The sequence below is a fragment of the Rhipicephalus sanguineus genome, chromosome 1 (genome assembly GCF_013339695.2).
Source record: "Rhipicephalus sanguineus isolate Rsan-2018 chromosome 1, BIME_Rsan_1.4, whole genome shotgun sequence".
NCBI lineage: Eukaryota > Metazoa > Arthropoda > Arachnida > Ixodida > Ixodidae > Rhipicephalus > Rhipicephalus sanguineus.
In genome coordinates this window covers 16283659-16307903 of record NC_051176.1, presented here as the reverse complement: position 1 = coordinate 16307903, position 24245 = coordinate 16283659, and the positions used below count along the sequence as shown (strand labels likewise).

The 24245-nt window shown below is 46.7% G+C and overlaps 2 protein-coding genes across 2 annotated transcripts; one reads left to right on the top strand and one right to left on the bottom strand.

The window, feature by feature from the left end:
• The first annotated feature begins 14763 nt into the window (after positions 1-14763).
• On the top strand, positions 14764-16814 carry LOC119384841 (uncharacterized). The gene has a single exon (XM_037652526.1). The coding sequence runs from the start codon at positions 14834-14836 to the stop codon at positions 15980-15982; it is 1149 nt and encodes a 382-aa protein (XP_037508454.1). The 5' UTR covers positions 14764-14833; the 3' UTR covers positions 15983-16814.
• Positions 16815-17146: 332 nt separating this feature from the next.
• On the bottom strand, positions 17147-18581 carry LOC119379643 (uncharacterized; the record flags this gene model as incomplete). Its single annotated transcript, XM_037648945.2, has 4 exons — positions 17147-17533; positions 17608-17697; positions 17961-18134; positions 18358-18581. Coding segments are annotated over 4 exons (753 nt in total), but the record flags the coding sequence as incomplete, so codon positions are not given.
• Positions 18582-24245: the final 5664 nt, after the last annotated feature.

Genomic DNA, 24245 nt, shown 5'->3' with positions numbered 1-24245 from the left:
GCTGGTGCCTAATTCCTTGGCTTTGGGGTGCGTTTTTTACTAAGTACTATTTTAGCTGTCGATACAGCGATGATAATATGACGCCGCTAAACGGTCCGTGAGCTCCTGCTTTGGCCACTCGCAAGTCAGGATCGGATTCCCTTCGTTGCTGGGCGGCCGACGTCTCTCTTCCCGACGAGTTTTGTCGTGCAGTTGCGGCGACACGCCTCTCTCACTCGAAACGGGGTCGGCCCGTCATCATTGGGCCCATGTGCTCTAGCAAATTCCCATCATATTTCCCGCCGCGCCGCTTCTTCTCCCGAAGACAGAACCTTGTTCGTACTCGCCATACTCGTCGCCGAACGTCGTAATGCTCTGCGCCGACAGTGCACGCTTTTGTACTGCTTTGTTCACTCAGAATTTATACTTGCAGCAACAACGAAATGAAACAATGTTAGTGCTGTTAAATCAAGGTGTGCGGCCTAGAGGTAGGGGGCACTCTTGTAAGCTCAGCGCGAGCAGTCCGGCCGCATTAGAATTAACACCACAATTAAAGCACGATATGCAACACGTACGAACTGACGGTCGGATGTCAACAAGCATGCACGCTAGCAATAAACAAAGATAATGATGTGCGTCTATCCTGGCCTCTCCTAACTCCATCGCACAGTAGCCAGGGAACACCAAGCCCAGCTTTTTACTCTGCCGAAATAACATAACACTACCGCAGAAGGGGAGCGCATACTATCGATACGATGGCCGGAGCCACCGCGTCTACGCGTCTCCGTCTCGCCGGTCTCGCTCGCCTGGCAACGGCCAGACCCCCGCCAGAGGGCCGCACCGGCCGCACTTTTTTAAGTGCGAATGCACTTTATAAGCGACCCTGAATCCGCCGTCCCATACCAACGGCGCGAGGAGCGGAGAGGAGCGTCTGTAGCAACGGCACAGCGACGTCACGCCCCACGTGACTGCGCGCGCTCCGCCCTCCGCTCCGTGGCTGCGCGCGCCCCGCGCAAGGTCTATCCAAATAGGTCGCGAAGCTTCGGGCGAAAAGCGGTTCAGATCCTATTGTCAGCGACATCAGCATGGGGAGTTATGGGAGTAGCGATTGAAGCGCGACTAGGTGTGGTGGGAACAAACACTAATAACAAAAAACCTAATTTCATTCAACAACAAAATAATATTTATATTTTATGACCGAGATTTATTTCAGAATAACATTTATTTAGATCCAGTGTACAAAGAATTCATGAAAATGTATATGCATTATCAAAAATCTTCTTATTAGCGCCCTCTAAAGAATGACACATGCCATTGCTCTGCGACGCAGTCCTTGTAGTGTTCGGAAATGCGCGCGTAAAGTTCGTCTGCGGCGACACGCCCCCTCAGGTGTTCTGGTGTTTCGCACTTGCATGCGTTCTGTCAATTATTTGGTGAGAACTTTATTTTGGTGTGCGCGAAGTTGCGAGGTGCGTTTCATCGTTGGTGAACGTGTTGGCTACGGTGTTCAACGGACAACGGCACGAGGCGGCTAACATTTCACGCCGAGCGCTTTCCTCGGTACTCGCGGAAACGACGAAACGATGTGGTATTCCAAGGATGCAATAGCAACACGCGTACGCCTGGCGAGCCCTCGCTTCTAGATAAGACACCGGGGCAACGGTTCGGAGTAGTGCGCTTGCTGGACTTTCATGAATCAGTATTTCTGCTGCCCGGTTTCCTTCGTGAACACGCCGTGCGTATTATATTTCCTGTTATCGGTGAGCAGATCGCTAAGTTATTTGTCGCGCTACAATCACTATAATTCGCATGTCTTGATATGTTACACGTAAGGTTAATTTATCGGAACAAAAGGCAAAACATAGTGCACGTAGTCTACGCACTTCTTGTATGTACATATTATGACATTCCTTGCTCATTGTGTAGAGTGTGTAATTGCGTTATTGTGGCCATTGAATAAAACTGAAATATCATTATTTTGGCGTGACCAGGCGTCTTTTCTTCTCGTTGGAACTGAAGCACACATGCAATGCGCTCTTTAAGTCCCCTGCGCATGTGCGAAGCAAATAAGCAACGCTGCAGACATGAGAGGTACGCTGTTGCCTACATTATTCACGCTGTGGAAGATGACACGAACGCAGAATAAAAGCTCAAAGAATAAAGTTTCCTGGTAAAACCAAGGCGAATTGCATGACGGTACACTTAAACACCGCTGTTTAGTCACGGGTCGATATTAGTTTAGCTAGCGTTGACTTCAAGCGCATTCGCCAAGGGCTTGCCGGCTCGCCGTAGCGCGACCCCTTAGCGATCAGGGGCCTAAGAAGAATATTTTGAGGTCAAATTTCGCGCTAGGGCCAACAAAATGACGTCACTTTTTTACCGGATATTGCGTCACATCCGCTTTATTTTTTGTTCCGCCGGAAGTGTTCCCTCCTCACACAGATGGCGCTAAGCCCCATGAGCAGCTGTGCCGTTCTGAGCAGCTTCGTTCTGTGCCGTAAAGGGCACAGAACGAAGCTGAAAACTTAAGGGTTTTTTTTTTTGTCTTCTGGAGTAAAATAGTTTTAATTGAAGTAAAGACACTGGGCCAACGCTAAAAAAAAAAGAGTAAAGGTTTTTTTTTTTTTTTTTCGAGCCTGGTGGCACACTTGTCACCGCCCCGTTATAAAGGGGACGCTCATAGCATCCATCCATCCATCCAGCTGATGAGCAGCCATTTTCTGAACGTATGGGGGTATGGGTTTCTATGGAAGCTTCGCTACCATTTACATTTACCTTGCCCCGCGCATTGCCTGTGGCGGTGAAGGCCGGCGGCGAGACGCCGAACGAAAGCGTGCGAAGCGAGCCGAGCACCCCGAAGCCGATCTGGCGCGGTGACGCGCGATGCGTGAGCGAGCGCGGGCCCTCGAATTCGATCGGCCGGACGCGCGCTTCAAGCGAGACTTCCTGGACCGCAGCTTCGGATATAGCTGCGCGGTGTGCGATCGACTGTGGTTCGACAACAACCTGAGCCCCATCTCGGGCGTGCGCAACGCCGCCAACAAGTCGAACGCGTTGCGGGTTCTTTGGAACGAGTTCGGAAGACAGATCATCATCATCATCAGTAAAAGTGCTTTGCACTTAAAAACGGCCAGACCTCCGTGGGTCGGCTGGCGCGTGCTCTCTCGCTGCCGTCTCCTTCGCTCGGCTCTGCAGTTTAGTCGCGCGCGCCCCCTCATAGCATCACCCCGTGCTTCGCACTTCCTCATACTCCCCTTCGGGGAAATGCGGGTTTTAACGCGCGGCCGAAATACTCTCCCACGCGGAAGGCATCAGGCGGCGAGGCGCGTTCACGCCACTCGACAGTTCTAGTACACTCTAGTATTACGGTAGACGTATCCTCTCGGCGCGCCATTTAAGTACGATTAAATTTTTTTTCAGCAAATCTAACTTTGTTTGGAACCTTCTGCCACCAGTAAAGGCTCGGTTCTTTAATTCTGCCCACTAGGTGTACGAAACACACCTCAAATGATTCGCCTGCCACTTCAAGTTAAATCACTGGACCACAAAAAGTTGTGAAGTATTCCCAATAATGCGGAAAGGTAGTGTTGCATTCAAGATCAACGGGAATGTCAAGTAAATTTAGTGACAGCGCCAACGCTGGTTTCTGGCGAGGACTGTCGACATATTCTGGCTGACGATCTGCTCAGGCCTCAAACAAAATGTGTTACATGAGGCGGGATTTGAAGGGTAATATAAGGCGGCGGAGAGTAAAAATAAATATGTGAAAGCGAGTCGAGGAACAGCGGCAGTTCAAGGGGGAAGGGCGGGGTGTAGGAATGGAGGCGGGCGGGGTTAACCTATTGTACAAGCTTGACATTGATTCGATGCGGATGGAAGGAATTAATCACTTATATTACTCAGCAGTCTAAATAAGCCATAGCTGTTTAGGGTATATATTTAGAAAAAAAATCAGTTAAGAAACTGGAATATATGGAGGATAAGCCTTTAATGAAGAAAGAAAGAGAAAAGGACAATAGACGAAATGCACAACATATTGTAACAGAATAGAAAGGATCCCCAAGGGTGGCAGGTTCAGCAAGGTCGACAGTTGGACGATATGGTGATCACCATATAGTTTGTGTGAAGTAACGCACAGAACAGGACAATGCGGACAAAACAGTAAAGTGTGGGTACGGGTGTATAATGTCTTGTGTTTCCTACGCTTTGTCCTGCATTCCGGGCGATGCTCCATGCCAAGATATCAAACTGAGTTATCTTCTGCCTTTCCTTCGTCCGTTTCCTATCTCGGACTAAATTCAACTATCTAGATCTAGGTGCCGTTTTGTCACAACTGTGTTTGAAACAGGACATCACTAACGTAGCTTGCTGGGCGAGTTGGTTCATGATATTCTTAAGAGAAAACAACAACAACAACAAAAAAAAAAAACAAGAAGACAGCGAAGGAGAGCAACACAAGCGCGCGCTGGACTTACAACTGAATGTTTATTGAAGAAAGTCCTCACACACATGAACCAGCAGCGCTTGCGTAAATAGGCTATCTGACTGATCACGTTGCGCAAAATTTTACACAGCTAGGACAGTTGAGAAGGGACGAACGCGAGCGCTCGTACGTCTTCGTCCCTTCTCTTGTCATGTACGTGTCAAATTTTGCGCTACGTGATCAGTTATGCAATACCAACATGCCCAACTTCATACATCTTGTAGGCTACCTGAGACGTGTCACAGTTGCACAACTAATTACAAAGCCAAGAAACGTGTCAAAGTGGTACAAACAGCCCATTTCCACGAAATACCAAAATATCAACGTCCCGTGCACCCGCTATCTAGAAATGCGAATTGTTTATCTGTAAGGAAAACTGAGCGATCACTCGATCACAAAACACGTTGCCATGTTTTTTTTTATTATTTCGAAGGCTTCACAAATGTCACGTTGAATCTCATTATTCCTTTGCCAATGACACTCACTGATTTGAAATCAGGGGCGCAGCCACAGCCTTTGCAGTGTAGAGGTAATTAGTTTCCACCAGTGCCTGTGGGGAGTAGATTTCGGCGTCCACGCGATCTGTCATTCAGGCATCTCCTTCGGCCCGTCTGACCGATGTAGAAGCGGCCGCATGACAAGGGAATTCGGTACTCTACTGAAATTTAACCTCTGCAGTCTGCACTGCAAAGCCTGTGGCTGCGCCCCTGATTTCAAATCAGTGATTGTCATTGGCAAAGGAAGAAATAAGATTGAACGTGAAATTTGTGAAGCCAAATATAAACATTTAGTTGTAAGTCCAGCACTTCCTGTCTGGTTGTTATCCTTTTGTTGTCTTGTGCTGGTTCCCTCTTAAGGACATCACTAAATATCATCAAGATTATCGTCAATCGGCCGCATTACAACCCCCGCCCCCCCTCTTCTCCCGCTATTTTCCCATCATGCACAGGTACGTGCGGAAGGTCTTCACCATCGCGCGAACTGAACGAAAGAAGTGTTACACCTTTCGCGCCCACAAATTCTACAGACAGTGCCTTTCTTTCACCACGTAGAATTCAGATTTCAGGAAGATAATTTCGAATAGGTTTAGAGCCACACTTCACTACGCGTAGCCACGTAGCCTGCTCTGATGCTGACCCAACAGACGCGTGTTCGATCCTACCCGCGGTGCTCGCATTTTGACGGACGCTAAATGCAAGAGGCCCGTGTATGCATGCGATGCCAACAGTGCACGTCAAAGAACCCCAGGTGGTCGAAACTTCCGGAGCACTGTGGCTTGCCTCGATCATGTACACATCGTGGTCTCGGTACGTGAAACGCCAGAAACTACTGCTACACACTGTACGTGACTTGAGATAAATCCATATTGAACAGCGCAAAAAACGAGACACAAAGAAGAGACTGCACAACACGAGCGCTGACTGCAACTAAATGCTTTATTCAAGCACAAAGAAAAGAAAAAGAAAAGAAGGAAACAGAAATGCGCGCGCACCCTAAGCGATTGCAGGCATACAGCAAACTTAAGTATTGTCCAAGTAAGCCATCTCACAATCGAGCAACGCAATCGATGGAGTGCTGACACACGTGTCACCATTTTTGCTGATAGCAAAAGCTTCAGCTATCTCTCTGATTCGCGCCTCATTCTGTCCAAAAACTTTTCTGCCCTAACCAAATCTTGTGTCCACAAAATGTCCTCTAGCCTCTTATCTCAAGTTCAGCGTCTGAAACACGCGGGCTTCCCTCTTGACGCCATTGTTTCTGCGTCATTAAAAATTATGAACAAAGTTAGAAATAGAAATTAAGGGTCCAGCAAAACCGCTAGATGACAAACGGGGAAAGGGTAACGAACTGGTGGTGATCCCGTATATTCATGGCCTTTCTCACCGTATTAAAAAGATTGCACACAACTTTAATATTGACGTCCACTATTCCGCTAAGAATAAGCTCAATACCCTGTGTGCCAGAATTGATCAATTGTCCTCAGCTGCGAGTGGGCACAGTATCAAGAATCAAGAAAATTTATTTCCAACATAAAGTTGGGGGTCACCCTAGGCGAAAAGCGGCGAAATGCAGCTTGAAGGTGCCCGGGGGCCCATACACAAGGCAGCGTACACATACATTTTCTAGGCAACATAGGGTACTTAATGAAGAAAGGATATTTAAAGTAGTAAAAAAAAACAACTAAGGCCATAGAATACTGATAAACGTAAGACATACATATATACACTGTATACACGTGCATACATAAACGGAAAGGTAAGTATACTAAAAATGACGTCGGATCATGATACGTACATTTAAAACGTGCTTGCTGTAAGCAGATTTATATCGAAACATTTTTCCCGCACAATTGTTTTAAAAAAAATATTACATTGTACGGTGAAAGAAGTGTGTGGTGGTAAGAACAGATACCACTGCTCAGTACAGTTCAGACATAAAATAATCACGCAACTTTTTTTTACAAACATTGTTAAAATCGATACCCTGCTTCTCATATTTGTTTAAAAGATACGGTACACTGAAAGCCAGTGATTGTTTGCCATAAGTTGTGCACCATCACGGTATATTATGAAAGCTTCGATTACAATTAGAACAAGAAGTTTATTTACAGAATTTACAACTGCCTTGAAACGTGACTCTTGGTTCGTGGCTCAAAAGTATCTGCCTCGTCTCCGAAGTTCCCCCGCACCGGCCACTCTCTCACCCTCGTGGTATTTCTTCTGTTTTGCTTCCATTTTCACTTGCTGAACGCCACGTGCGCAGTCCAGATGCCTTTCCAGGAAAGCCCCCCAACCCCGTCGCGGGGGGGGGGGGGGGGCGGTGTGGTGTCAGTTACGTTGACAGGACGGGAGGACTGCGTGCCTGCGTTGGGGGCTGTGAGAGACGGCCTGCGTCCCAATGCTGAGATGTTTCGTCTTTGGGGACCCGGGGTGAGGCTACTGGTGGTTGGGGTCCCCGCGTGAGGCTAGGGGAAATCCTTAACACGGTACTAACCATTTCTCGTGGCCTCTGGTTCTTGGATCGCTTATCTGTTTTTTTTAATCCGCAGTTATTACTTAGAAAGTTTATAGTACTTTTGTTTGAAAAGAAAAACGAATGCAATATGCGGTACTGATACATGAGAGTGGCATTTATTACTTGATAACGGAGAAAACATTCTTTAGTGGGATGAGCGTAGGAAACGTTAGCGATGCATCGTAATGCTTTCTTCTGTAACAAGAGGATTCTACGCAGATTTGTTTGCGTAGTTGTTCCCCACACAAGTGTACAAAAGTTTACACGAGCGCTAAACAGAGCGTTATATATTTTCGTTTTGATAAGCTTGCTAGGAAAGAAATGGCGGCACCGCGATAGCGCTCCCGTAGCTGAAGACAGTGATTTAGAAAGATAGTCAAAGTGAGCCGTCCACGTCATATCAGAAAGGACGACGCCAAGCGATTTATGCTTTTCCACAAGCTCGATTACACTCCCACCAAGACACAAGTCTGCTGGTAGACGTGCATGTTTGTTTTTGGCCCTAAATAAGATGGCTTTAGTTTTGCCAGCGTTGATTTTAAGCAAGTTAGTATTCGACCACTCCCAAAGATCTGAAAGGGCTTTTTGAGACTTAGTAAAAACTTCATTAATATCATGGCCGGTTACGAACAGACTTGTGTCATCCGCGTACGTTACAATGGAAGAGTCATTATTTAGTTCAGTCACATCGTTTACGTACACATTAAAAAGAAGTCTGTTATAAAATAGGAATGACGTCACATATGGCGCGTGTCATTGGTGGAAGGCAATCGTTCGATTTAGTGCGGCGACGTACGCTAGGGGAGCGTTGTAATAAAACCCGCTCGCTCTTGCGCGCTTTCTCTTTCGCTCGGGAGCGGACACTTTCCCTGCATTTCACCGATCACAAAGTTCGTCCCTTGCAAAAGCAACGTACGTATCAATCAATCAATCAATCAATCAATCAATCAATCAATCAATCAATCAGTTTTATTGTGTAACATACATATAATGACTGGTTATTATTAGAGTCACTAGAAAAATTTCAGAGTATCGCATCTGTTTTCCGCGCGCCGCCGTCGACGCGATTGGCTTACTCGTATCACGCGACCTCTCGCCGCCATATCCCTTCCAAGCGCTTTGGGTGCAGGCGCGTTGAATGCAGAGCGCGGCCGGACATTTAGCAGTACCACGGTCCCTAGAAGTACTTTGTCGCTTTTTTAAACGCGTCATGCAGATGCCAGAGAGTAGGTCACCAGTAAGCGAACGTTGCTGGTGAGCTAATCCGGGTATTTCGTATATTTTTGCATTCCGTGTGGGAAACATTAACGTCAAAGAGCGTCGTTGTACGTGGCTGCATAGTTGGCCGCGGAATGAATTCGCCCCTCTCGGAGAACACTCCTCTCTGCAGTGAACTACACTAATTTTGCTGGAAAAGCTCTCATGCAACAGGATACTTCACCTTTTCGGTTCCCTATGTTCAGCGATATTGAGAACTACATTCTACATACCTTTCTATTTGCTCGGCTGTTTATATCTCGATCTGTTGAACAGATTGTGCATGCATTTCGAGTTATAAGCGTGTCACGCACAAGAGCGAAATCGAAGACTTATTAAAATAATAACTGTTTACTGTATACCTTGAAGGCAATTGTCGCATGATCATTTGCCACTGCGCAAAACTGAAGCGTGGAACTCTGTTGATAAACTTGGTATAAAGCAAGGTTATTAAGCATATTTTATTTTTTTAATGTTGCTAATGCTGCATTGCACCGAGCGTACCCCTACAATACTGTTGAGTGGGTGAGAAATGGTCACAGAAAAAAAAAGGCTTATCCTCCCACGCATTGAGGGAGTCGATTTCATGCGAGCCCTAGATCTATGTACATACTGTGTTGCAGTAGCGTGCGCGTGGGGATGTGCTATCACTGATCAAAATAACACAAAGCACTGCGCCGAGGAAGTTTTAGCAAGAGTGCATTACGAAAAAAAGTTGAAATTAAAAGCAGTGCAGAAACCGAACCCCAGCTGTTTACGCGCTGGCAACACCAAAAAAAAAAGAAAACTGTGTCGGAACACAGCAAAATATTTGCAAATGCACTGTAACGTTGAGAAAATCAGGGAGACAAAAAAAAAGGAAATGAAACTGAGTAGTGACGTCAATCATTTCTGGTGGCCTATTTTCTACGTATCTGTTAGGAAATGACAACGTATTCGCAAAGATGCACCTTACCTACCGCACGCCGATTCGCCCGTGCGTTCGGCTGCTGGCGTTCCGAAGCGAGACAAATTAAGACAAATACTTCACGCACAACTTCCCCTTACCGTACACACACCACTTATATTACAGATAACACCCAGCTGAACAGCAAGCATGGTGCGCAAGTAAGGTATGCATCAGCGATCAGTCGAAGAACGCAATGCTGAATGTTCGCGATGTTCGATAATGTTCTCGAATGCACTATGAAGTGAACCTGAACACCGACTGCAAAGCTAGCGCAAACAGTCAACATTCACCAAGTGTCGAAGTAAATGGCATCTCGCATGGTCATTACGTTAATGCAACTATACAGCTCCGGAGCTTGCGAACACACCCGGCCGTGAAACGAAAAGAGACCGATGAAGCCACGAAGACAGTTCGCGAGCACATGGCATCATTCGCCGCACGTTTCATTAGCTACACCGCTTACCGCACAGTCGATTCACGACTGTAGATGACTCGAAATCACTTCTGATATCCTTTTGAAGAAACACACATTGCAGTTACGCCGAGCATAACACGGCATCGGGGCGAAAAGATCGGTCACTTCTCAACACACGCTACCAAAGCGCTGGACGGTCCGGAAGAGAAATGGCCGCCGCCGCCCAATGTTGCCCGCGTGCAGCCTACCTTTGCGGTACTCTGAAATTTTCCAGTGACTCTAGTTATTATTATACAGGTAGGACCCCAGAGCCCAGTGAAAGGCAGTTGCAGTCAACGTTTATACGTTGGTTGCAGTTGTAGTTGTGTACTCAATTCCCCCTTCTCTTGGGTGACTAGAAGGGTCAATGTACAGGGCAGATTTTGCGCCCCCCCCCCCTCTTAGGTGATTAGGGGGGGCGGCCGCCCCGGGGCCCCTGTGCGCACGCCTATGATCATAGCTCTCTCAAGTGTGCGCCGTATTCGCATTTGGCCGCCCACTGTGCCGCTTGTGGCTGCTCACCGGAGTTCTGCCGCACGACCACTGTTTTTGGACACAATGAGGCGCGAATCAGAGAGATAGCTGAAGCTTTAAATTTGCTATCAGCAAAAATGGTGACACGTCTGTCAGCACTCCACCGATTGCGTTGCTCGATTGTGAGATGGCTTACTTGGACAATACTTAAATTTGCTGTATGCCTGCAATCTCTTGTCATGTGCTTAGGGTGCGCGCGCATTTCTGTTTCCTTCTTTTCTTTTTCTTTTCTTTGTGCTTGAATAAAGCATTTAGTTTCAGTCAGCTCTCGTGTTGTGCAGTCTCTTCATTGTGTCTCGTTTTTTGCGCTGTTCAATATGAACCCCAACCAACTAGCCCAACTCTCCCTTTTGCTGAGATAAGTCCCCTTCTTTTTTTATTTTCAATATCTAGGCTGAAAAACAAAACATTTACGAAACGTTTTCCAGTTCTCTGACTTTCAATACATCTCTCTGTGCGGTTTTCTCAGCCCTTAGTGTTAAAAGTCCTGAATTTCAACCAGTTTAGCAAAGAGGGCGCAGTGAAATATAGGTTTTAGGACTTGTAGTTTCGGTTTCCACGCCGCCGGCGCCGCCGCCGCCGACGAAAAGTGGCCGTGCGCCGCCGCCGATGATGTACCCGGCTAACCCGGCGTGCGCCGACGACGCCGCCGCCGCCGACTCGGAACGACCCCCACGCCGCCGCCGGTCGAAACCGCCACGGCGCACACTTCTACCGTGTTGCGTCGTCGGTGTGGCGTATTGTCGAGAGATGGCGCTAGTTTGTTTTTGCGCAACGAAATCGATTCAAAATGCATGGGATCCTATGGGGGGTTGGGAGAGGGCACAACCGCCTTAGCCGAGCGGTGGCGCCACCATACCGATGCACGAGGCGGATTAGCTAAAATTGCGGAGATTTGGGCAATATTTAATACTGCGTCACTGCAACATAATACTGCAGCGACTCATCACACAGAGAACGCGTTTGTTAGTTTGTGTGTTTTAAAACGAGGATTTTGTATACATCCTTTCAGCTGGTTTGTCACCGCATTGGTCCACACTTCCGTGGCTGTTTGAGGCATAGAGTTTCCTGGTTTGAGGAACGCATCCTGCGCGCACTTCATCGTGAGAAAAGGCGCTTAACTTACTTTCGTGTGGAATGACGAACGTGAACTTGCTGCAGGAGAGAATAAACTGGAGATAACTATGAGAGCATAGCACATATATGCACGTATATAGTAAAGCTCATGCATGCTAACGCGTTTGCACCCTTCATATCCTATCTTTTATTTCGTGCAGGTTTGTTTTACAAGGCTGCCTCCGGCGCTCTGCTGTTTCAAGCCATTTCATGCGAAGCCGAATGTGTCAGTTGGCGTGGCCGCGGTACCAAAAGTAAAAAATGACTCGCGTATAACTCGCGTCTCGTTCACTTGCTATACACGAAAATTGGCACGAAGGGGCACGAATGTACGTATGCCCAACACGACCGATAGGTCATGGCATCACTAACTTGACATGCTTGCCATTTGCGTAACGACTAACAATAATAATGTGGTGTATGGCGCGCAAACCCGCTTTCTGTAGCCAGAAATAATTCTGACGATGTGTGGTTTGACGATTTGTTTCCGTCAGGTTATAAAAAACGTGGCGGACACCGATATCGATGTCAACATGTAAGACTTACCCATACATTTTGAAGAACTGACCGCATAGGTAAAAAGTATGCGAAAAAATTAAATGAAAAGAAAAACATGGTCCCTTATGCATTCGCCTGAGATGACTCGAAAACGAAAGCCATCTTTTTCGTCAGTCGACGCATTGAACCTCCCTCGCCCTTCTACGAAAGCTTTCTGCACATAACGTGGTTTCGGACTGCCGAGAGGTTCGAAGGCATTGCAAGCTTTCTGCACCTCACCTGCTTTTACATTGCCTCCGTGATCGCCCCCCCCGATCACGGAGGCAATGCAAAGCGGCCATGTCACGTGGTGGCGTCATCATATGACGTCGCGTTGAATGACGTCATAGTGACGACACAAGTTCTGTCGACGTCATCGCGTGATGATTTTGTGCATCACTCGTGTTGGCTATGCGGGATGCCGACGGTCAATTTTCGTGTTTGATGAGGCATCTAAGGCTTTAGCCTTAAAAAAAAAAGACAAACCAAAGAAAATGAAACGATAACAGTGCAACATCGTGTATGCCTCACTTCATGTAACGAGCGATCGCCCGAAAACAAACGTGATTCTCAGTTCAGAGCAGCTGATTGCACGCGTCTGCGAGACAAAAGAGGCTTGCTTTACCCGTCTGGTCATCTCTTATATTTATTCAAGAGGTGAGCAGACTCGCTCTTTAAGTACTCCGGAGCTTCAGCACGAAATTGTCATCAGGAAAAAGCGGGAAATTGTGGTCGGGTGCCCTGTTGACGCGCACTCAACTGCCGCGGAAACAATTGTATTTTATGTAACTACTCGTCCACATCTTTTTGTAAAGTCTCTGAACTGGGCGAACGCTAACCTCCGAGAACCGTGAAAACATCTGTGAGAAGGAGTTGTTTGAAACTGTTTTCATTTCGTATGGTGAAGGCTTGAAGCAATGCATGCATCTCGCGCGAACGTTCCATACTAACGTTCAGCGATCCAGTATATATATATATATATATATATATATATATATATATATATATATATATATATATATATATATATATATATATATATATATATTATTGCATGTTGCATTTTTTCAGGCTAGGTACATAAGGTATCTCTGCATTTGAACAATTTTCTGAAGTGATTGAGATATTACACTTCTATTTGTCAATTTCTTACCGTATTTTCGGTTCAGGCAGCTTGTACAGCAAGAATGGGTGCATATGTAACTTTGTTTCATGATATCTGGATATCGATGTGTAAAGCATTTTCTATATTAAGCCTTTTATGCAAAAACTTGTGGAATAAGGTTAGTTTACCTGGCATTGCTTTTCTTTCAAATGTTTGCGCACGCTGAGCCTTGTTGTATGCTACCCCTAAAGCAAAAATAAGCCAACAGCATTGCGGTGGTATGGCCGTCTCTACTTTTTTTTTTTCCCTCTTCCCGGCGTGTTCCGTCCATAATAAAGTGCTAGTGGAGGCTAATTAATTGTCGAATAAAGCGGTGTGCATATGGCTAGCAAACCAGTGGCGACCATGAGTAAAAAGCTCGTAGTGTGAAGCGGTCACTGCGCGCAAGCATTTCAGCTGACTGCGCGTGCAATCTACTTTTTTTATTACTCTTAATTCGTGCATGTGTGATACTATTGCCCGATTACTCGTGCGAATAAGGTTTTTTTTTTTTCGTTCTTAGCTAGTGCGTGTCCGTTTTGCGCGTTTTTACACACGCACCAACGTTCTCGAACTCTGCGACCGGAATTAGGCCACGCTGATGCCGCTTAACACATGATTTTTTGCATTATATTGTTGCCCCAGCACTAACACAACGCTTAAAGATGGATAAGCTCCATTCCGCACCGCATTATAAAAGTTAAGTAGACTTCAAGTGCCCCGTGGGGAAACTCGGCGCAAAAAACTACAGCGCGTAGCAGACGCCCCTCGCTTTCCGCGCGCTTCCCGAGCGCGGAAAGCCCACGGGTCCGGCGCAGCAGCGGCGCGGCGCGGGAGTTCACCGCAAAAGGCCCACGCGGGAGCCGGCGCTTTGGACACTCCCCCTATTCTAGGTCAAAATGGTCACTCTTGTGTTCGAAAGCTAGGTACCTAGGGAGAGAATCTCTAGGGATTTTCGATGGTGGCGCCGTTAGCGCCGTCACATTGGTCACATCTTGGCGGAGCTTTCTGGAACGCCGCTTCGCCGACCGGTGTCTGCTGTTCCATGCTGTTCCACGTGTGCATGTACGTACTGTACGTAAGCGGTGAGCACTAGGTCCGTTCGATTTGCCTTGCACTGCGTGAACCAGTTCCAGGCAGTTCAGGAAAAAGTGCAGCCAGAGCTGAACTCATGCAGCGCCAGTTCAGTGAGTGCACGCGTAGCGCGACACTAGCGCCACATTGAAACGAATGCCAAAGTGCAGGCAGTGCAGGCCTTCTGCTAATGTACCGCGCCGCCGCAGCCACCGTCTTTCTCTATTCTCGCAGTTATTCCAGTTATTCTTTGTGTGCTTGCGTTAGAGTGCTTGCGTGTGTTAGGAAGCCATGGATTCCATCGCACCATCTGCAGCCGTCATTCAAAGTTTTATAGAACTGATGGACTCTGACAGTGAAGACGAAGAGTTCGACGATGTCGTCGCAATTGTTGCGCTCAGACTGACTAGGTTGAACCGCAACAGAATCCCTAGGTACTGCGAAGAAGTTGTGAGTCGGTACTTCGATTTTGAATTTAAGAGGCTTTTCCGCCTATCGCGTGAGACATTTGATAGGCTCGTCGCAGGGTACATGGCGTCCCCATTTTTTCCGTACGCGACAAGAGGGCGACCAAGGGTCAGTGCTGAAAAGACGTGCTTGGTGCTTTTGTGCTACTTGGGTGGACAGTGCAGCATGTACTCCTTGGCCGACCGCTTCGACATTGCCGTGTCGACCGTACACAGTTGTGTCGAGAGAATGTTGGGTTTTCTGAACAGCGTGAGTGCTGAAGTGATTGCGTGGCCCGACAGACAGGAGCAGGAACGCAGCAAAGCCGGCTTCCTAGCGAAAAGCGACGGCAAGGGGCCTCAAAACGCCATAGGGTGCATAGACGGCTGCCATGTGGAAATTAACAAGCCGACGGAGTCTCCTAACTCCTACTACAATAGGAAAAAATTTCCCTCAATCGTCCTACAGGGCATTGCCAATGATAGAAACAAGTTCTTAGACGTTTTCATTGGCTTCCCTGGCTCGGCGCACGACGCCAGAATTCTTTCCGAAAGCCCATTTTTTGGAGACGCTGCGACGAAGTGCATCAGTGGTTATCTTCTCGGAGATTCTGCTTACCCGCTGTTGCCGTGGCTACTGACGCCTTATCGTGACAATGGGCAAACTTTCCCTTTGTGGAAGAAAAAGTTCAACAAAGTGCACTCGCAGCAAAGAGTTGCGATTGAAAATGCCTTTGGATTGTTAAAACAGCGCTTTAGACGGCTGTATTTTGTTGATGCTGCCAGCATTAAGCAATGTGTCCTGATCGTCATGGGAGCATGTGTACTGCACAATCTGTGCAATGAAGAGAGGGACTTCTTTGATGAACTACAGCACCTGCCTCAGCAAGATGATGACGACGACAGTGATGAGAACACCGACATATTCGTTGACCGTCATGTGGCAGGCTTCAGCGAGAGCCTGCGAAAGGATATCGCACAGAACCAGTGCTGATATTGTGAACACTCGTGTGCTCACATTAAGTACATTTTGTTGTGAGCATGTGTGCATAGTGTCAGCAGCTTCGATGAACAGTGTGAACACTGTTAAAACAGTATTTGATAAGGATGTAACAGTTGGAACATCTGTTAACATCTAATTCTTTTTTTATATATATCAATAGAACTTGAACCATGTTGCCTTGTTTCTTAAGTGAATTATTCTTTTACAAATATTATTACTGTTGTTAGAACTGGTGTGCATGTGGGAAAAACTATTCTCAACATAATCACTGTTGCAATCAATCACTGATGCAATGACATTTCCTAATTGTTAGTGCATGTTAGGTGCTATGCCTGATTGAACATAACGCAGAAAACCTTCGTTCGTAAACTCATGTTGTGAGTAGCCGTGATTGTGCTAATACATTTGTTAAGTGCACATTTCATATGTGCAGGGACCTGATAATTGCTATTACACTTACAATATCAATAGCTGATATGAACTTCTGTTATGGGTTATACAGCAAAAGCTCGATAATTTGTATTTGGTTAATTCGAACTGACACCCTGGTCCAGGCACAGCCCTGTGTATTTTTGTGGGGAAAACTTCCAATAATTCAAACGCGCTGGTATCCGAAACGGTCAATTCGAAATGGGAGCCCCTGGTTTTCATTTCTCCTCGCAGAAGTCGACCCAGGGTGATCTCAATGTGCTGCAAAACCAAACCAAACTTACTAGAGATGCAAAACAATGAAACATTTCTCAGCCGATGAGGATTCGGACGCTGTGCTGGAGCACTTGGACAAGCTTAGGAGTCGCGACAGAACGAACGCAAGCAAATGCAAATTACCGATTACTTTACATTTTGATTCCATTAACTCTGCCATGTAAATAAATGTGTTTTGGAGCATAAAGTGCGTCATATATTTTCACATTAATGCTCACTGCTCACATGAATGCATGTCGGTGCTTGTTCCTGGCGTATCCCTGACTGATCAATAAATTCTGTTTGCTGTCAGAGCCCTATGAATTAATTTACGAAATCACCTGCCACAAATGTGTAGTAGCGCCTAGCTCATGGTAATGAGACCAAAGATAGCTTCTTTGGGTTCTGTCCGCGCAGTGTGGTGTGATATCTGTTCAGTCTAGCATCCGCCTGCTAATTCGAACAATTTTTAGTCCTCCTCGAGTTTGAATTAACGAGCTTTTACTGTATAGACCGATACAATCATAGTTAATAATACAGTGACCATTTGAACAGCTTGTGACATCAAGACAACATTCAAAGTTTTTAGGAATTTATTCAGCCTGAGCGGGTTTTCTTTCGACAGCTTGAACAAGGCGCTCAAGGAGAGACATCTTTCTCTCAAACCGCTCGGCTCTTTCATTCTTAGCGTCCTGAAGGACTTTGAGAACGCTGTCGAGCGAGGTGTCCCTGCGGCGCTTCTTTTGCCGTGTGGTATCCTGAGGCTCAATTGAGAGGTCCTTGTTCTCGTTGGCCTCCGCTTGCATTGATTCTGCCTCGTGGGTGGGCGTCACCTCTGTGTCGGAAGGTGTAGGTGTGCTGAAACAAACATTTCACATTGAAAACAGTTTTCTAGAACTTCTCAACAATTAAACTTCAGCAGGCTTACTTACCTTGAACTTTCATTTCCCATTACCCTCCCTGGGGCTAAAAGAAACGTTGGCGAAATGTGGTGTTCACGTTCCAGCACCTCGCTTAGCTCCCTGAAAGAAATGTTGGAAGGCTTCATGAATGGCAGGCCAAGAAACCACATTAGCAAGAAACTCAAGAGGGGATAATGCTGCACCAAAAATTACCTTAACATTGTGCTTAGAATTAAAAAAAAAGCACAATGTTAAGATTTTTAGTGCAGCCTTCATCTCTGCAACACAAGTCCATTTGTCAAGATGTCGGCCAGAAGAGTGAGCCTCCTTCCTTTGCTTGTTATTAAGATTGTTATTGTACTGATCTAAAGAAATGTACTCACTCTTCATGGCAACATGAAACTCTAGAGTGACCAGATGAGTTGTTTTTTGCTTTTGTTTTTTTGTAGGCTCTCTCCAGGCTCTTCCATTTGTTCTCGGCCTGCACTGCAGTAATGCTGCAGGAAAATTCCTTGCTCACAGCTTCAGCAAGGGCCTCCCAGAGCGCCTTTTTGGTCCTAAAAAGATAGCATAAGAAATGTGGTCATTTTCTGTTTAATGGAGTAATTGCTCTCTGTCGTAGGTTTTCAAAATGTATCTGTACCTACAAGCACCACAAAGCTTTTAGGGCATGAACTCTAGTGTGGACTCTCGAGGTACATGCAAAATTGTTTTCGTCGAATGTTTATTACATGCGCTAAACGCCAGCACCAATGTTTGCTTAAAAGAAATAAAGCCTACCGGAAGCCACCCTTCTTCCCCAGAAGCGGCTTTCTTTCCTTATATCCCGCAATGAGAAATCGTGTCTTTCTCGCTGACCAGAGCTCGCAGGACTCGTCAGCTGCACCATCTCGCACGTCCGGTGTATCTGCAACAGCCTGTTGTGTCACGCTGCCCGCCGTTGGCAGTGTGGTATCGGAAGCAGGTACGCTACACGCTGCTGCCGGCGCGGTGACTGGAGCAGGTAAACTGCAGGCTGCTGCCGGCGCGGTGCCTGGAGCTGTTACACTGCACGCTGCTGCCGGCGACGGGGTCCCAGTCTGCCGCTGTTCGTTTTGAAATATCACAGTCATAACTGCCCCGTCTGCGGAAGAAATAGAAAAATGCTCAGTGCTGGACAACTCAAAAGCGCAGTATATGCCACCGCCGTGGGCGCAACGATGCTGAGCACAAATTTGGGATCAACAGAAGCAGAAAATGTAACTAACACGTGTCTACAGTCTGCCAAACAGCCTCGACAAATATCCAAATTGTCGCGAAATAAATCGCGGCTCAATAAACATTCAGCACAATCAACCTTATACAACGAACAATTTCTTGCCGGTTCAAAGTTCCAAAACAAACACTTCACGCACACACGTGTTGCACGCAACACGGAGTTATGCGGTTATGCCTAAACATACCTGCAGTCATGTAGGCATAGCCATTTCCTTGGCGGGCGCGGTTCCCGTCTTCGTCCAAGATCGCCGTCAACCTCGTAAGCACGCCGTTTACGGACACACATATTTCGTCTGCTGCCATGGTTGATTTTTCGCGCAAAATCGCGCGGCTGCTTGTGCACGAGCTGCACTACCTCCAAGCACAGTGCAAGGATTTCTCTGAACTGGCCGTGCACGATGCCTGCACTTGTTTAAAACGAACGCCTCAGTTCAGAGGGCGCCACCTTGCACTGCCAAAACGAATGGCCAAGTGCGGCACCACATGAACCAGTTCAAGCAGTGCAGGTAAATCGAACGGACCTACTGTTAGGGTGAACACGCGAGCGCGTGGCCGACGGCACTATCAGCGCCGCGTAACAGCCATCGTTGGAAACATTGCACATGCGCAGCCACTCTATAACTTTCAGTGCCTGGTGGATGGGGAGGAGAACAAAAGGCGCGACCGTCGGCGCGAGTACAACCGGTCACCGCCAGGCGCCGCCACCCAAACAGGGTTTCGCGGTCTTTCGCTCGCTGCCCGCGCATCACTTGCGCAGGTGCGGCTGCTAGTTTCGTTTCCCGATTTTCTCGACTTCAGGATATCTGAGATGCTGACAATGATCGGTAGAAGCAAGGCCTACTCGACCGCTAAGCTCTTGAGCTCTTGAGACCGATTGAGTTCGAAACAGCAACACCTCTCGGGTGACTGGAACGCACGCACACCGGTAGTCGCAGTGATCTCGTTAATGACGTCGATTTCTTTTTCAGGGGGCATAAGAATGTCATCGTTAAACTGTGCGTTCCGTGAAGATCTTTCATTGCAGTGGTAGCAAAAGCACGCGTAGCACAAGTAGTCCGTCTCACTGGCAGTCACTGACCTTTCGGGCGTTAAAGGTCGGTAACTCTACGAAATTTTGGCTTCTTTGCAATAATTAAAGGAGTACTGACACGATTTTGAGACATCGAAAAAGGGACATTTTTTTGTTTCGTTGGTTTGCAGTGTCAACGCTGTCCACACACTGGAGTCGGAGAACACGTATAAAATATCTTAATTTTACTTTGAAGTTTTCGTCGCTGAGCATCTGCAAGCCAGCTCCACTGCAAGGACATTATCCCGACGAGTCAAGACAGTTCCCCCGAGTATGCGAGTTCTGCGTCCTGCATGCAGCCTAAATCGCAGAAATCACTGCCAGGGTCACAGGACGACAATTCACTCATCGTTGTTTATGTGCACCACGAGCAGATGACGAATTTCGTGTCAGTACTCCTTTAAGCTACTCGTGCTTCGAAAGGTAGTCTCCACAATACACTCATTCCGAGCTATACTTTCTCACCATGAGACGCACAGGAGGAGTAGAGTAAGAGCAAAGCACAAGAACTATCCGCACCGAATGAAGTGTGAACAGCGCTCTGAACGCGCGGCTAGTTCAGGCCGTCTGCTGCCGACATCTAAAATAGGCAAGCGCGTCCGGTTACCGATAGTTTTGCTTTTCTTTCCTTTGACATTCCATATTTTGCTTTGCCACTGGAGCGCCACGTTAATGCTTTCCACTGATCGCAACTGGCGCAGCGCAGTTTCTCTGGCAGCAGCGTGCGTGAAGCGAGCGCTCATAGCTCCCTTATAGAGTTCTCATCTTGCTTCCATCTCTCCCTTGTTATCAGCGCCTAGCTGCGATGCGAACAGAGGGCGGATAGAATAGCGAAGCTCCAGTGCACGTGCGTTCAAGTCACCCGGGAGGTGTTGCTGTTTCGAACTCAATCGGTCTGAGGACGCGGAAACGAGCTCTCACTGCGCCGTCTCTTACAACGAGCATCTCGGGTGCGCGCGCGGCGCGCGCGCTCGTAGCCCCGCGCTCGTGGCTGCTGCAATGACCAAATAATTTCAAAATTAACGTCTTCAGTGCCGGCGACACCTTTTTCGGTACCTGCTGGCCTTTTAATAAAAAAGCAATTCAATCCTGCCTGCATTTTATACACTTGCTGGGCAAGAAGTCGGAATTGCCAATCCTTGCCCAAGGGTCTTATTGGAGGGGTCGTAACTATTAGTGCAACGACATTATGCTACATGTTTTCAATGATTATGAAAGCTGATGTGGAGGACAATAAGTGGATAAAGTTTAAGAAATATGAAAAATGTTTTTTTTTTAATTGTCGTCAGAAGTTTTCATTGTCCGGTGTTTTCTTTCACTTAGCCCGATCATGTCTTTACTGAAAAGTTATATAAATATAAGATTCGGCAGTGTGGTAGATAAGGATGCGAAGAACATAATGCGCAATTTTTGTCGCTCTGCTACAAGGATTTTTCGAGATAAAGACGTTCAAAGTAAAGAAAATAACGTCTCCTGGGGCTATTTTGAGGTTTTTTATAAAAAGATCTACACTACACATCAAAACTAAAAATACCGGAGCAGAAGCAAAAACATGCATATATTTAGTTAAAGAAATTTCAGCTACTTAACTTTAATATATTTTGTGCAATTCATAACGAAAGTTGGCCAAAACAGTAGAGCGGATGAGCGCTCTACTCCACCTCTTCGTCATTATTGATTTCCTGTGCTTCGAAAAAATTTTTGGCGGCAAAACAAATTGTGGATCTCTTTTTTCCACTCATCAGGCAATAATATATAAAATTTTGAAATAAATTTGAGAGGTCGACCAGCCATCGATTGTTCGATCTTACGTGGAATCACCCTAATAAAACTTTGAACTCGATTTTCTCCTCTATTAATAAACCTATAGTGATGGCGAAGTTAACGACATTAGTTCTCGGAGCACAATTTATCGATCTAAACCGATTCATTGTTTCTCTTTAGTGTCCCTTTAAACGCATAGTTCGAGAGGAGTGGCTTGAGGAAGTAAATACATATGAGGTTCACGTGTCGCACCCTGTGGTCATAGATGCCATCACTCTGGCATTTAAGGAGCCTTGATGCACAGAGGGCTGGAACTGTGTACTTTGTCAAGGTACTGAATGGCTTTGCCAAAGCTGGGTTGCCTTTGAGCGCACCGTCTGCAAAAGCTCGCAAAGTATCAAGGACAAAAAGGAGCTGGTCAGATGGATACAGTCCAGGCACTTTCTTTTTTTCGTCCGACTTGCACAGCGGCACGCAGCAGTACGACATCGCAATTCATGCAAGCTACGTGGTCACGACAAAGGATCAAAAAATCTTCCATCGCATTCGACTCGCTAAACCCAACCACACGTGTCATGGCAGAGCAAAGCAAACAAGCGCTCTAGGCCGCGCCCGCACCAGCACTACCAGCTCAGCGCCCGATGGATGGATGGATGGATGCTATGAGCGTCCCCTTTATAACGGGGCGGTGACAAGTGTGCCACCAGGCTCGAAAAAAAAAAAAAAAAAGAAAACCTTTACTCTCTTTTTCCCTTTTTTTAGCGTTGGCCTAGTGTCTTTACTTCAATTAAAACTATTTTACACAGCGCCTGTTTGCACAGCGCCACCACGCAGTCGCGGCGAGCGGGGGAAACGCAAGCGCCGACGGCCGCGGGAGGGTGTTCTACCCAAGGAAGTTAAAAACTTGGTTCTACCAGGCACTCGCGGCGGCGTTCCAGAAAGCTCCGCCAAGATGTGACGGCGCCACCATCGAAAATCCCTAGAGATTCTCTCCCTAGGTACCTAGCCGTCGAACACAAAAGGATTTTGTACGTTTTCTACGGCCGTATAATGTACTTTTATTCCGTGTTCCGTATTCCGTTTTCCCTGTTACGTCACGCTTGAGGCACCGCCCATGGCGGAAGCCGCGACGTTTTTCGAATTTGGCCAATAAAAAGCGCTCGTAGCCGCCCATAGCTTGTTGAGCAAGACAAGTGCGGCAGTTGGCGTTTTTTACGTAGGAATTCTGGGGAAATCCCTAGTATTTTTTAGGTATTTTCGGAAGGAAATTTTAGGGGCTTTAGTGACTTTTTGGCTGAGGGCCGCAAAGGGGCCGTATAACTCTTTTATTTCGTCCGCGAGCGTGTGACGAAAGAACAATTGTGCGTAAATGAAAATAAATTTGTTTTATGAGCTTCTGGTGCTAAGGTCAATGAAGCGTATTACGAAGTAAACGCAAAACAAACATATTTTGAGAGCCGTAGCCACATGGGTGTCGCTTTTGCATCCAATCCAAGTCGCTTAAGGCGGCCGTTGCGAGAAAAACAGCTGATCGTCTCTGCGAGCCGTGTTTTCTGTTCTGTCACCTATAATGCTGCGAAAAGGATGTGATCGCGACTACCGGGGAGTATTTTCGTCGCAGAGGAATATCGGAAGCTGCGAAGAGCAAGGAAAACATGGAATTCTAGCCGCAAGGTGAGTAAACAATGCCGAGCATGCCGTTACCGCGTTATGTTTACTTTGCTTTGGTTCTTACAGGTAGCGAGCGAAAAAAAAAATCGTTATGAACTGGGGAAGCCTGTACTTCTATCGTCTGATATCTAGTAAGCTTCACCTTTTGATTTCGTGAACGATAGTGCGTGAACGAGCGTAGTTACAGCGCACATGGACGTGCACATTCAGTTTTTTCCCCTGTGCATTTTACGTACATTTCTGATTAATCGAACTTGCACAGAAGAAACTTGTTACGTAAAACATTTGTGTTAACATGCACACCACGGTGTTTCATTTGTGATGATATAACGAATAGATTTGATAAGTATAATTGTTGTAGCCTGCAAAGAACTGTATGATATATGCTGCATTGGTTTACCGCGTTGCGGCGAGAACTCTGAAAAAAAAAGGGGGAAAACTTACGGAGCCACCTCTCAGGCTGTTCCAGCAGCGGCGGGCCTGTTTTTGGTGTGTGTGTGTGGCTAGAAGTGCTACGAGTGTTTCGCCAAGTTCCGAGGTTTTTTTGCCACGTAAAGGAGGCTCAAGTGTGAAGACTTAACGATGCTACATTGAAGTGCTTGTACCGAGGTTAAGAAGAAGCAGAGTCAATTCAGGGTCACATTTTCATGGAACAAAAATAAGTGGAACCAACACTTCAAATCTATTTGAGGTCTTGTGGTTGGGCCCTGGTTTAAACGTATAACAAAAAACGGTTGGATTTTTTCTCCAGCTCAATGACAAATGCCTTGTCATCGCTGACTATCCGAATCAAACCGATGGAGCATTAGTTTGGTATCCTGTGTGTTCTTGCATTAAGTGGCCTGTAATACATTGTGAATTTCTCTAGCTGCAGCATCCCGAGCTGGTCGATGGAGTGAGGGGCATG